The sequence below is a fragment of the Halichoeres trimaculatus genome, unplaced genomic scaffold (genome assembly GCF_033239565.1).
Source record: "Halichoeres trimaculatus isolate MK-OKI-2021-1 unplaced genomic scaffold, fHalTri1.1 fHalTri1_scaffold_11, whole genome shotgun sequence".
In the NCBI taxonomy this organism is placed as follows: Eukaryota; Metazoa; Chordata; class Actinopteri; order Labriformes; family Labridae; genus Halichoeres; species Halichoeres trimaculatus.
This window is the reverse complement of record NW_027437189.1, coordinates 10096720-10110973: the sequence shown is the minus strand read 5'-3', so window position 1 is coordinate 10110973 and position 14254 is coordinate 10096720. Positions and strand designations below refer to the sequence as shown.

Genomic DNA, 14254 nt, shown 5'->3' with positions numbered 1-14254 from the left:
TCACGTGATAACTGGACGTCCTCGACCAAAACACCGAGCAGCCGAGCAGCTTGTAAACAACTGCAGGAAGGTGTGTCAGCAGTCAACTTTCCCAACCGTCGATTGAGCATACTCTGAATCTTCACCAAACCATCGCCCACCTGTCCCGCAGACAGGCCGTCTCAATGCATCACAGAGCACCGAAAACACCGCGGAGAACATGGATGTGCACGATTTGTTTATTAGCTGCAGAAAGGGCGACATTTGCAGAGTCAGGTAGACGACGCTGCTGCTAGTGTTGTGGCTTGGCTGTCTGTGGCCTGGCTAAAGGCGAATTCCATTTACTTAATGTTTCGTGCAAGGCTAAACTTGTCTAGGCTAACTGAATGTTTTCAGTAAGGCTAAGCGGTTGAGCTAGCACTAGCTTTGGTGACCCAGATGGTAACAACGACAAACATGAACGTTTGTAGGTCAGCTTCTTGGTTTCCAAATTTAACGTAGGTTCTGTTTCCAGGCGAACTCGTAATTTCCTTCGTGACACGTGATGAAAGAAGGAGTTACCATATCCAGTTATGCAGCCTTCTAAGTTTGGACTAGTATGAAACATGTTGAAACATGGAAAGGCTTTTTGGGGACAGACAGATAATTATGTCAACCATTTAGTCCACTTTTACAGATGTAAACATGCTCTCTGTGAAGCATGAACGTTTCCCATGGTGCTGATGAAAGCTGGAATATGCAAGCTATAAAAATCCAAAATCAAAGGGGTCACCACATAGGCAGAGACTTGTTTTCCTCAGTTATCAATATAGTTTGTATGTGTACAGCTGTATGTCAGTTAAACTTGGTTACAGCTCCTACACACTGTTGTCATAGTGGGCTTCAAAGATACTCCAGAGTCAATGCAATTACTGTAACCTTGTATTGTGTTTTATGTTCAAGGTACCTTGTTGAACAGAGGGATGTGGACCTCAATGTAAGAGATAAATGGGACAGCACCCCACTGTAAGTACAGTTTAGTCCAGTTGTCCTAACTCTAGGGCTGACAGCATCATATTCTTAACATCTGTTATCTGACTACTTTCTTTACAAGGTATTACGCCTGTCTATGTGGCCATGAGGAACTGGTCCAGTACCTGTTGGCTAGTGGTAAGCCTGTAATTTAACTGTTCTTCTTATTTAATATACCTGCTTCTGTATTCAAATGAAAAAAGCAGCTATATAAATTCTATGTGCACTATTATGATTGCAGTGGGTTTTACCTATACTAAAATATATTATTTTTCTTTGTGTCAAGGTGCAAAATGTGAAGCCAATACGTTTGATGGTGAAAGATGTATGTACGGCTCCCTGAATGACTCAGTTCGACGCTTGATCAAAGACTATAAGTGCGTCAGTGTCCGCGCCATGCAGAGGGGAGATTACAATTACTTTTTGCATATGTAAGATATATTTCTTCCTTACCATTTTAGTAGTTTACAATAAAAATATAGTAAACTGAGATGTATGCAGTGCAATAACCCAGTATAAAGTTTGCATGTATACTTGCTTGCATTATGTAATTTGAGATTTGATGCGTTTTGATTTAGGTTACTGGAGCAGGGTCAACACAGTGACGTCAAGTTCCTGGTGCATGGCCAAATATTTACAGCCCACCGATGTATCCTCAGCGCACGGTCAGAGTATTTCACTGACATGTTTGAGACCAAGTGGAAAGGGAAGACCTTGATCACCCTCAAGCACCCTTTGGTAGATGACTGAGTTCTTAAATAGAAGTTTAGTTTTTTCATGTGTATTTGTTATTGCATAATACTTTCTAAATCAAAGCTATGCGGCTTATTCTTTTCACTTCCCTTTTTTATTAACAAAGCAGTTTTGATTTCAGATCAACCCTGCTGCTTTTGGAGCCATCTTGCAGTATTTCTACACAGGTGAGAGTTGAAGGACTGCCACCACATGAAGCACTGTTGCAAGTTTTTTTCTGGAAATTCTGTCTTTATTAACTGATCTGATTGCTGCACTTTTATCAGTACATCCATGTACAATTATGAGATAGATAAAAAGAAAAGTTAAAATATAACCAACCCAGAGCACAGGCCTGTTGATGATTTTTCCAGTACATTTATCTACAACTCAAAATTTGCCTTCAGTGTGCCGCCTTGGTTTAACCTGATGGGTCTCAAAGCAGTAAAGTTCCAACACAAAGTTACCCAGTAATCACTCTTCCTGTTTCCACTTGCCTGTTTATCCCTTAATAACATGCTTCATTGAGCAAGATGGGAGATACAAAGTAGTCATTATCACCATGTGCAAAACTTATTTAAGGATTACCTCATATCAATGTGCTGGTTCAATCATGCGAGTTAGATAAATTAAGTGGTTGTCTTATAAATTGAAAAACACATTTCACTTACAGTGTGCGTAACAAAATAGAGTGTGCAGAGGAGAAGCTCTAGAAGTGTCCGTCCAGTTTTACCAGGGGACTAAATGTAAACGAGTTTCCAAACTATGCAAAACAGCATGCTAACACTGGTCATTTGTGTATGGAGTAAGGTAATGGAAAGCATTTTGCAGTGAGTTTAACATCCTTATCTATTTCTGTTATTGTTACAGGACGAATGGATATTGATATAAGCCTTGTGGAGGACTCAAGACGTCTGGCTAAGCAGTGTAAAATGACTGACCTCATAGAAGAGCTGGATCATAAATGCAGACAGGTGTACGAATTTGGTAAGACAGTGCTCTGAGCTACAATCTCATTTTCACTGCTGTGACTCATTTAACCCTTGAACCCCTTTTTAAGCTTGGATTAAGTTTTTCCATCTTGAATCATTAAACATTTTCATCTTCACTCTTATCCCGTATTTCCTCACACTGAAGTATCAAACAAGCCAGGAGTCTGTGTGAAGGTTCTGAGCCTGGACTCTCATAGCTGTCAACTCCAGGAGGAGATGGCTCAGTTAGCAGATTGTGCACTTCCTACTGAGCTGAGGGTGAGGTTATGAATGCTTGAACTTCTTATATGGTAAGTTTTAAAGAGCCTTTAATTCACACTGAGTGATTCTTTGTAATTCATACAGGTAGGATTTGGTGAGCTGCCGTTTAACAGAGTCGACCGCTTCCCAACGTACCCTGATATCTGCTTCAGAGTCAGCGACTTCGATTTCTTGTGTCACAAGGTAAAAGCAGCAACTCAGCGTTCCTCTGTCCCTAAATACACCCTGCAGTCTGCAAAAATGTACTCTCATTTCATTCATCTTCTTATTACTGTGTGTGTCTGCAGGCGTTCTTCTGTGGACGCAGTGATTACTTTAAAGCTTTACTGGAGGACCACTTCAGTGAGGGGGAGCAGCTGCAGTCTCATCCCAGCACCCCAGTGATTACTTTACACAACATTACCCATGAAATATTTATCCATGTCATGTATTACATCTACACAGATGACACCCAGGTAAGTGCATATTTTATGACTTTGTTCTGTTTGTGTTTATTTTATATTATTTTATTTGATCGTGATTATTTTAAGGTGGTATGCATGGTTTACATTCAGTGAGGAAGTTAACAGCAACTGCTTGTCAGTCTCCCAGCTAAACCATTAGAAGGAAAGAAAAAAAAACATTGAAGACCCACTTTAACGGGCTTATTTATGGCTGACAAACTGGTTCACTGCCTCTAGACATGAACCAATCAGACCAAAACAAGTATTTCTGGGTACAAGTGTGTGAATTATTATGCTGTTGAACATAATTTTAACCATTATCCAAAAAAATCTTTTGGAATAAAAAGTCTTTTCTGTCATCTAAGTCTTCCAAGTCTTTTTACTGTTGTTCCCAGACAAAGCCTTATTGTGAACCTTGAAAATCTAGTTGTGAACACACACACGCTTGATACAGGCAGATGGGAAGTAAAAAAAAGTTGATCATTTATTGGTGAAAATGTTCACATATATCTTTTTTTTTTCTTAAAGTTTTTTTTCTTTAGTAAAGAAGTGGAGTAGTAACATGTACTTAAGTATTGTCCAGGCTGAGAACTTGACCAGAGGCTCGGCTGTCAAAGGCTGCAGCCAGTTTTGAAACATAGAAGCCTGACCTAAACATTAGCGCTTGTGTAATTGTATATTTCAGTAAGAATCGTCTTTAGCTCTTTGTTTTGGAGTCAGCAACATTTTTTCAGATGAGTGTTCCTTCACTTGCTGCAAATGAATCAGGTGTTTGAATCTGCAGTGTAAAAGTCAGCTTGACTTTTGCTTTGTACGTTGTCTTGTTGTGAATTTTGGAATTGGTGAATCTCAATTTGACACAATTAAAAGCAACATCATGCTAAAAATCATCTGGCTGACACACAGAAATGGCTTTTGTTTACCTTCAGCTCAGTTAGCCTCTTCAAGAACAAACACATTGTTTGGGATAAAGCAAACATGTCCTGTAGACCATGGGTTGTGCAAACTTCATGAATTACAAAGGTATTGTAACTTAAATGCTCATGATTATCACAAAACAGCTGACTGGATGTGTTTTTCTTTTCTTTTTTTTTTACATGCAGCTAACAGCAGAGAACGTGTTTGATGTGCTGTGCGTGGCCGACATGTATCTGCTGCCAGGACTGAAGCGCATTTGTGGGAAGACTCTGGCTAAGACTATATGTGAGGACAACGTTCTTTACATGTGGAAGATGGCCAAGCTTTTCCGTCTCTCTCGGCTGGAGGATCAGTGCACACTGTTCATGGCCAAGATCATTGACAGGGTATGTCACTGGGTCTGTTTCCACTAATGGGGGCTCTGTTTTAGCTAGAAAAATAGGAATTTAGACATTTATCCCACTTTTAGAAATGTATTTAATGAATTTCTCACTGACATGTAAATTAGAAAATGTGCAACTTGCTTAATGCCTAGCTAAGCTCAAAGACTTGTAACAGCTTCACCCAGCTGTTTTCACATTTTGATGTTTGAACTTATTAATCCAGTAAGTTGAACCTGAAGTGTCTGTATGAGATAATTTGGTCAACTTCACAAGTGTATTCATCTGATCTGTCTGTCACAGCTGGTGGAGCAGCCCGAGTTTGCTGAGATGGTCAGAGAAGATGCTGCATCCCTGGAGGAGCGACACGAGACCGACTCAGTGCCCCTTGTAGATGAAATCCGCTACCACATTGCCAGCAATGTGCAAACATACAGTGCAATTGAGGAGGCCAACCAGAAACTGGATGCCTTGGAGGAGCTTCTCTGCAGCATTAATATAGACTGCTAAGAGGTTAGCAGGTTGTGGTTGGTTGTTGCCTCAAACTAAAATATGCTTGAGATGGTGCTTATGGAGAGGAAACGTCGTAGAAGAGGGAGATAACATATTCTTTATGTTTGTTGGTTTTATTTTATTTGCAGTATATTGTACAGAATATACAGGTATATATTTTCAAGGCGTGACATCAACTATGAGACAAAACATTAGTTTTAGGCAAACAATGGTGTTAGTGATTTTTAACATGGTGCATGCATGATATTGTTTTAGACACTTATTTTAGTTTTATTTCCTCAAATGCAGTCTTACCTCTTTGAAGAAAAAGCCTAACCTATTGGCACTTGATTTAAACTCAACCCTGTGACAGGCCCCAACTCTTACTCCATACCTGTGAGTTAAAAGATGAAAAAAATGGACTTTAAAACACTTAACAGAAGAATTGATCTCCCCAGAAAATTTAAACGTTCATTGAAGTTACATCAGTGTAGTTTTGTGATGTATGCCAAGCTAAAAAGCCAGTAACTTCTGATTTTGGGATATGATGGGCAATAATACCAGAACCTGATTTCATTGTTTGACATGTAACATTCCTTCACCACTTATCCCAACATGAATTTTGCCATGGTATATCCCCGCTTTTTAGGGAAAACACAAATCCCGCTTCCCTGTGTGAAAGAAAGTCTGTGCTTCGTGTGTGCATAAGGAAATAAAGATTTATTCAAACTGTTTGATTGAAATATGTATTGGAACCACCACAAGAAAAAAAAGTTTAAATATATATATATATATATATATATATATATATATATATATATATATATATATATATATATATATGTTTCAAGAATAATAAAAGAATAGTAGACTTTCTCAAGACACTTGTTGAATGCAAAGAGTTTAAATTGACTTGCAGCACCACCATGTGGTTTAAAGTTTTATACTTACTTTATAAAGTATGCTCTTCTACTCGTTGCCCCATATGAACTCCTTCACGCCCATAGTGGATTATTTGCAGTACAAACCAGTACAAACACTGGATCACTGTATGCAAGACTTTGTAAAGGATTTTTAATTCTGAGGATAATGTTAATCTCCAACACCTATCTCAATCTAAAATCTCCAACAAAAGTTTAACTGTAGTTTCTTATAATTTCTTAAATTGGTAGATACAACCTTATCTTGGCTAACAAATAAATAATAATGCTGAAGGATAATATGTGCTTCCTAACACTGGCATTGTGAGCATGTTCTCTCTAGTGATGTGTCATACAGAAAAGATTTGGTTCAAAGAACCAAGTCTTTGTAGTGAATCAGAAGAGCTGGCTTGCAACTTTTTTTTTCTTTCAGTTCTCAGCTCTCACCTATGCTCAGCTGTGCTAATGGCAGACCTTGGTTTTAACTACCACCAGCATGGCAACCATGCAGCCAGGCACGTAAGGATACAGGATCATACCAGTTTGTGATAGCAAAGACACAAAAAAGTGACACTTGCAAATAAAGCAGCATCTGGTTCAGAATATTTTGTTAATTTTTTTTTTTGGTGCAAAAGAGTTTGTTTAAAATATTCAAAATAGGAAAGCCTGCAAATAACGCAAATGAAAAAAATGTGGCAATTGTGAGATTTCTCATAGGAACACTGAATGAAAAAGAGTTAAGTAATAAAAAAAAAAAGAAAGAAAATTCATAACTGCAGAGTTAGGCTTAAATATTTGGCTACAAGTAATACTAAATTATGAGCCGTTTGAGAGCCGAAAGAGTTGGCTCTTATTTGGGAGCCGTGCCAAAAGAACCGACTCTCTGAGTGGAGCCGAACTTCCCATCACTTGCCCTCCCACAGAAGTTAGCATAATGTAGCTCAAATCACAGCAGTTAGGCAACAACCGCGTTCGTTGTTTTAGACTCTAAATTACTTATTACATTGTTTTTTTGTTCTTTATTTTACCCTCCTGAATAATTTATAATTATACAGGTGAATGAACGAACAAACCCCGTAAACCCTGTAAACATTTTACGATATCCACCAAAAGATGGCGCCATTTTTGAGCTTTTCGTCGCTGGGTTGATGGTGAGTTTCCTTCATGGCTTGTATATGGCCTGTTGTTTGGTGTTTCACCGCGGTGGCTTCTTGGATTTATATACCAGTGTTTAAGCTTTGTTGGGAACAAAACAGACGTCCTTTAAAGGTACATTTCTTAAAGATCTTTTCCATTCACAGGCTCCTTCGTAGGTAACTGTGTAAGTGATTTTATACTTGTGTGTGTAAGACACATCCACAGTGGCCCCATTACCTTAATTTCAAAGGTTAAAGGGGGAAAAAAGCAAAATAAAGAAGCTGTAGCTGTGTTACCACAATGTTCCCCCGAGGGTTGGAGGATTGAGTGAGCTGAAATCTCAACAGGGAGTAGATTGTGGAGCAGAGCTGCTGTTAGCACACATTAAAGCGTGGTTCAATTCAAACACTGAGGCCATCCCTTAGACAACAAAACCTTTGGCTTCAAGCCTAGCGCCTGAAAGGCTACATGTTGATAAAGACAAGGATAAACAGCACGATTAGTTATTACCCCAGTGAGCTTCATTTACAAATGTTTAGTGTTTGTTGCTAAGGAAGAGTGTAGTTTCAGCCTTGGGAGGGTAAGTCCAGTTTTGTATTTTGGAATGACATCATAATGTGTGGCCTCAGTGAATGGACAGTCTGTTTATTTTTCCCTGTACAGGAGGAACTTAACTTCTTTAATATTTTATTCAATTCCCATGGAGACAGTGTTCACAACTGAAACCAGCCTCTTGATGATGGCACCACAGGGCCTCTGCAAGCTCCCATTTTCAACATTTCCACACCTCAGCTGCCCCCCTCCTTTTTTTTTTTTTTTTCAAAACAGGACACAGTGAGGCCTAAAAAACTGTGAGCATTGGATTAGTAGAAAGCACTGCCAGTTGGATCTGACTTTAAAGGTCAGTTAGAGTTGGGCAACATAAACACAAGACATGATAATGCAGCTCTGGCGATCATTTTGTGAGACATCTTAAACTGCTAGCGAACATAATGTAAAAAAAAAAAAATGCACCATACACAGAGGATACATCTTTTAACGTTCTCCTTACAACTCCTACTGTTGTTCACCTCAATTTTATTGCAAATTAACTCCTTGTCTTTTAATTTTTTTTGATTTTGCAGATTTGCAAAGGCACAAAGATCACTCATCTTCGTACAGTTTTCTGATGCTTTTATTTCATGATCACTGAGGGATACAGAAGACTTCTACAAGGACACTTATATCTGATCTTGATGACTCATATTTCAGTCATGTGTCTGCTACTGCCCTTAAAAACATTTCTTTTTTTTGCTTGATGATTTCCATCTGTTTGGCAGGAAAAATAATCTGGGATAGGGCAGTAAAGGGTAAATTCTCTTGGCTCTTGAGTCATATGAGTGCGTGACTCACTCAGACATCATCATGACCTCTGTGTCCTTATACTGAAAATCTACAAAGGCAGAAATCTTTCAAACAATCAGAAGAAGGGCCTGCCCCTTGTATTTTTTTCTTCCATGGGATTGAGGTTAATATCTGTATTTGTGATGGTTTGTGTCATGCACATGCAGTGTAATAAAATGCCTGATTTTTTAACTGCGATTTTATATCAGTAAAATTTCCTTTGTTTTCATCTGACCTCCCTATGGTCATCCATGCCAACTGACCTCTGGGTTTTGTTTCAAGCTCTTGCTGCTTTATTATTAGTTTCAACGTCAGGTGCTGTGCAGATGACGTATACAGAACATGCAGGGCTGTATCATTCATACCATCTGTCTTCTTCTCTTTCCAGGGACCTTGATGTTCTTCTATACGTGGCTCCCATGCAGGTTTCATTACATTCGGAACAGATGGAAAAGGAAGGTGGTGAAACATAAAGATGATGCAGATCAGTGTTACAAGTAAGTTTTTATTTCTAATTTTTATTGTTACAGGCTTCTTCTTTGTTGATTTCATAAATGTATTGTATTTAACCCTACTTTAGATTTATCTTGCAGCCTAGTATGCTACTAACGAGGATTGTTATATGTTGGTCCTAAACTTGAATCTTAAGTCAAGGTGAATACTAACTCTATAAAGTCTGACTCATCAAAAAGTAGCCAGAAAATTTCTCAGATGTTCATTAATCTTTTTAACAAAATCCACAAAAAATAAAGCTTTATCATTTTGTTTATCATGTATTTATTTAATGATTATAAAAATAACATATTTATTGTTGTAGTAATTATAATATTCAAATTGATTTATATTTTATTATATTATAATTATACTGTTCGTTTTTTTTTAGAATATATAAACAGTATACTATTCATTTATTTATTTATCACGGACCTTTTTGCAACCTACACTTTCTTACTTTTGTTTTCTCGTGTTGCTGCTGTGACTCCTGAGTTTCCCCTCTGGCATAAATAAAGAATATCCTATTCTATTCTATTTTTTGTATCACATTTGACACATTTAGCACTTTTTGCCACATTTATTAGTAAAGTTTTTTTTTTAAATATTCTTTCTTTTGGTGTAGAAAATACTTACTTAAAAATTAGTAACGATTTAGATGTTATTCTTGCCGCAACTTCTTGAAAAATAGATTTTTTTTAAATTATTATTTTATTATTTTCCCCCCAAAAAAGCGTGTGTATGATGTTATGAGAGCCGCCATTTTGAAAAGGGCTAAAAAACAAATTCGATGATAGGTGTGATAATCCTCAAGGCTGTAGTATACTTTTTCCTTCACATTTTTAACAGGTTTTTAAAAAAACAATTTATCATGTTGATGAAATCAAAGTATTAAATACGTTTGACAATATGGGGTTTAGAGCATCTCAATAAAAGTACATGAATACAATACATACATACAAAATGCCTTTTTATTTAATTATCATTGAGAGTTTAACAGTTTTATCAATTTCATTATCATGGAAGTAACACAAGCAGGCTCTCAATGTTAAAGCAGTTGAGGGTCGAACTAATCTTAAGTAGAAACATTATGCTTTCCTGTAGATTTAACTACACAAGTGTGTCAAAACCCTGAGAATTTAAACCTCAAAGACGATAACTGATTTGTAAACAAAAAGAAAGAAATAGAAAAAGTTAGAAACCCTGAAATGGAATGCTGAAAAAAATAGGCAATCTAAGAGAAAAAGGTGGGGAAAAAAACATGTAGGAACACTGTCTTAAAATTCAACTTCAACAGTATGATTAGCTGTTTCTTTACATTATAGTATAATCAGTGAGCAAATAATCAAACAATTTCCTTCAACAGTGGATGATCTATCCTGTAGTCTGGTTTGAGTATTGAATGCATTTCTGCCTTGATTTATTTTCTTAGGCTACAACATTTTAAAGGTGTTTTCCTTCTGTGATAGACAAACCTGCACTGAAGTGACCTTGTCTCTTCCCATTGATATGTCCTCCCAGGCGACAGAAGACATGATTCACTGCTGCTGTCACTGCCAATATCCTAATTTGCTATTACGCAGGGATTACCACCCAAGAGAGGGAGAGAGTGGTAAGCTCGTACTTAGCCAGAGACTGACCTGAAGAGTTTAGTTTCTCCCCCGACCCACTCAATCCATTTGACGACCTGGTGTTACATGAATGTGGTAAAACAATATTGTATTCTGCGTCTTTTTCTGTAGTTTCAGTCCTTGTTGTGAGCCATGGACTGCCTGTATTTAAATGTCATGACTGTGACTTAGGTCTTAGGCCGGTGTTGTGCAGTCCCAGCCAGGCATTATGTAAGGAGTGACACAGTGAAGACAACACACGCACTAAATTAAACGATAGGTTCCCGCCAAGAAGATCCCTTTATCGGATTGTCTCGAAATGAGAGCCTCCCTGCAGCCGCTCACTTTCCCCCCCACTTCAACCATCATGTCATGCACACAGAAAGCTGGAGGATGCTTCTGAAGTTTCATAAACACTGATTGCAGCTCAGGCTTATCAAGCAGGAATTCTGTTTATCTCCCCGCTCGGTGTGAAGGCTCCTCTTGGAAGTGTGTGACAGTCAGATGCTTACACTTAACATAGCCTTGGTAATATGGGATTAAGCTTTACGTGCTGCCCCGAAGACTTAGCAGCCAGGACACAATCAAGCAGGCAAGCAGTGGTCTTATTAGTCAGCTTGACAAAACCAGTGGTCTCATGAGAAAGCTGAGATATTTGCCAGTGTGTATGCAAATCAGGAAAAAAAAGCTGCACTGCAATTCATGTTTTCTGCTTTCAATTCTACATCAAATGCCTTAGTGTTAATTTTATCCTTCATCATGTGTTCATCTTGTTTATAGTGCGATGTAATTCTGTGGCTGAGGTGAGTCACAAGGTTGTCAGCGGAGAACACGGCCAACTCTGCAGATATATCCAAGCAGCGTCTGCATGTGAGACAGGATTACACCGTTACCATGTGACAGGTCTGTCCTTAGACAGACCTCTAACAAAAGACAGGCTAAATCCATCCAGGACAACAACCTCTGCCCTGACCTCCTCAAATGTAAACAATCAGGTAGACTCCTGAGACTAGATGTATCAACCTGGCTGTGATGATGTCAAAGCTAGATATTGATATAGCAGTCAAAGGCAGAAAAAGGCTTAAATGAATTCATGATTGGATTCTGACTCTGTTTTAATAGACAAAACAAAAGTATTAAATACTAGCTGGTGTCAAAATATCAGATATTTGGACACAGACAGCGCTTGTGTTTGTATTTGAAGAGAAACCATGAAAATATTTTTACAGATGTAGTTATTCTATTAATTTTCAAGTCTTCTCTGCACTTGTTTTTCTTTGTTGTGTTTTCTGCTCATTTTTCCATTCCAAAATGAGCTACTACCCTCTTAACAAGCTAATACCAGTGCCTGCCTCTGTTCAGAGAGTTTTATGAGTGCATGTCTTGAAGAGGCTTTTGTTAACAAGGTAATTACAGATGCAAATCCACCAACCAGCATGTCATAGTTCACAGTAGTATTTAAGAGCTTCCTGTCATGGAAGCTAACAGTAAGACCAATCAAAACTAAAGAAGGTTAAATAAATTCTCTACCCTGTTGTATTCAGATTAGCATTTTGCCCAACGTCTCATTAAAATCATCAGGTTCAGTTTTTTTTTTAATTGGGAGACATGATTTCCTACAGCTCACTGAACCTCAGTCACATGGTCAGAAAATCTGTGTAAAGGGAAGAGTTTATCACCTTAAGGCCATAATGTAGAGAGGTCAAAATAAACCCACACATTTAAAAATATATATATTTATTCATTTATTAATTTTATAGTAGCACCCAATAGACAAGCAAAAGCAACAGTGGTACAATACACTTCTCAATAAGGCCAGGAAAAAACTTAGAAAAGCAAAACCAAAGGGGAAAAAAATACAAAAAAAAAACAAAACAAAAACAAAACAACAAAAATAATAAAAAGCAAAAGCCCTTCCCGCCTCCATCCAACCCCAACCTCTGTAGATGGAAGTTAAAAAAGATAATAAACATAAGGAAGAGATAGCTACTTGACAAATCAGGGAGAAATTTGTTAAACTAATTTTATCCAACGTAAAACAAGGAGGCAAAACCAAAAGTTGTTTCACTATAAACAAGAAAGAGAATCACTTGCCAGACAAAAACAAGACCCTTTGTGAATGATATGCATCCATTTATATCTTCACACGTATAAAAACACACATGTACACATTTGCAAATATTTCTACTGTTTTAATCAATCAACACTTCTGTTGTTGTTAATTGCTATTGTCACATTGAATAGTTTTCCAATGAAGGCTATGTTTCTTAGCATTCCAGCTTGTTGTTTTCCAGCCTGAACCTTTTCTAACCTGGTTATTTCCATTGTTTCATTGATCCATTCTTTATAGGATGCTGCATTAGGTGCAATCCAGTTAATCATGATGACTTTTTTGTGACCTTAGAGGCAATGAAAACTGTTTTCTGTTTTCTTGAGGAAACATTTTTAAAGTTATGGAGGCCTCCAAGTAAACATGTTTGTGGTGTGAGTGGTATGACTGAGTCAGTTCAGATCAGTGCTTTTTTTAGTAGTATGGACTCAAATGTCATTTATTTCAACACAGTCCCACAGACGATGGAGTAATGTTCCCTCCTCAGCCCCAAATTTCACAATAGACATTGTTCGTGAGGCCAATTTTGCCAAGTTATGAAAGGGTCTAGCAAAGCCTGTTTAGTATTTTGAATTTGGTTAGCTTATTGTTATCTTTATCTAATCCAGATATCACTGCCCCATTTTGCGTGTTTCAAAAGGATAATTGGTGCTTTCATTTAGAGTTGTTAAAAACTTTTTGACTTTATCTTTAAACAACTCAAAATGTTAAAATCAGTGTAGAATCAATATTATTATAATGGTTAAATTAGAACTTCATTCTCGCTTTGAATGTGCCTGCTATTTCATTTTGATTCAAAATGAAGTTTATCTACCCTTAATCTTAGAATCAGACCTGCTTCATTGATCCTAAGAAGTCTGTGCGACTACTTTAGATTCAAGGATGTTTTTTGTCACAGTTACAAACAGCAAGCACCCAAACTTGGGTTTTTTTCTTTTCTTTTCTTTTCTCTGGTTTTTTTTTTCAGTCACTTTCCTGTTTCCTGGCCATTTGGCCCTCGGGCATCAGAAAGCAGCCATCCTCCTGGCAGAACTTGTGTTCTCTGCAGGGAGAAACCAGTGCTGAAACTCAAGGGGCCTGGCTTTAAAACAAACTTTTCTTTACAAGAACGACACGAGATGCTGTTTCACCTATTGAAGAAAAGGCAAATACAAGAACACACAGTACTGAAATGCAGAACAAAACGCAACACGCTCTTCCCTATAGTGTGAGTCAAGAGTATGTTTTGCAAAGAGAGTCGGGTTGCAAGATGGAAAAGTTTGCTTCATTTCTGACTCTGAGGATGAACATGTAAAGTGTTAAACTGCAGATTAGTCAACCTGTCTTCACTTACAGTTACTGAAAATACAGTCTTGTAGAGTGGCTTGAGCTTAAAGGTGTGCCACCATCTTTAT

The 14254-nt window shown here is 37.7% G+C and overlaps 2 protein-coding genes across 5 annotated transcripts in view; both read left to right on the top strand.

Moving 5' to 3' along the window:
* The first annotated feature begins 3 nt into the window (after positions 1-3).
* abtb1 (ankyrin repeat and BTB (POZ) domain containing 1) lies at positions 4-5980 on the top strand. 2 transcript variants are annotated; one of them, XM_074680777.1, is made up of 12 exons: positions 4-255; positions 922-984; positions 1073-1128; positions 1277-1421; positions 1569-1728; positions 1865-1910; positions 2593-2709; positions 2860-2972; positions 3060-3158; positions 3263-3430; positions 4522-4722; positions 5020-5980. In XM_074680777.1, exons 1-12 carry the CDS (start codon positions 200-202, stop codon positions 5224-5226), a joined length of 1431 nt encoding a protein of 476 aa, XP_074536878.1. In that variant the 5' UTR covers positions 4-199; the 3' UTR covers positions 5227-5980. The 2 variants fall into 2 exon arrangements, with proteins under 2 accessions (XP_074536878.1, XP_074536879.1); XM_074680778.1 differs by having other exon boundaries at positions 7-70.
* Positions 5981-7184: 1204 nt separating this feature from the next.
* slc6a6b (solute carrier family 6 member 6b) overlaps positions 7185-14254 on the top strand; it is a 32667-nt gene continuing 25597 nt past the window's right edge. For 2 of the 3 annotated variants that reach the window (XM_074682463.1, XM_074682462.1), the window contains exons 1-3: positions 7185-7279; positions 9037-9145; positions 10662-10846. The gene's annotated coding sequence lies outside the window, so the exon portion shown is untranslated. The remainder of the gene's footprint in view (positions 7280-9036; positions 9146-10661; positions 10847-14254) is intronic. The other variant, XM_074682464.1, reaches the window with a different exon arrangement.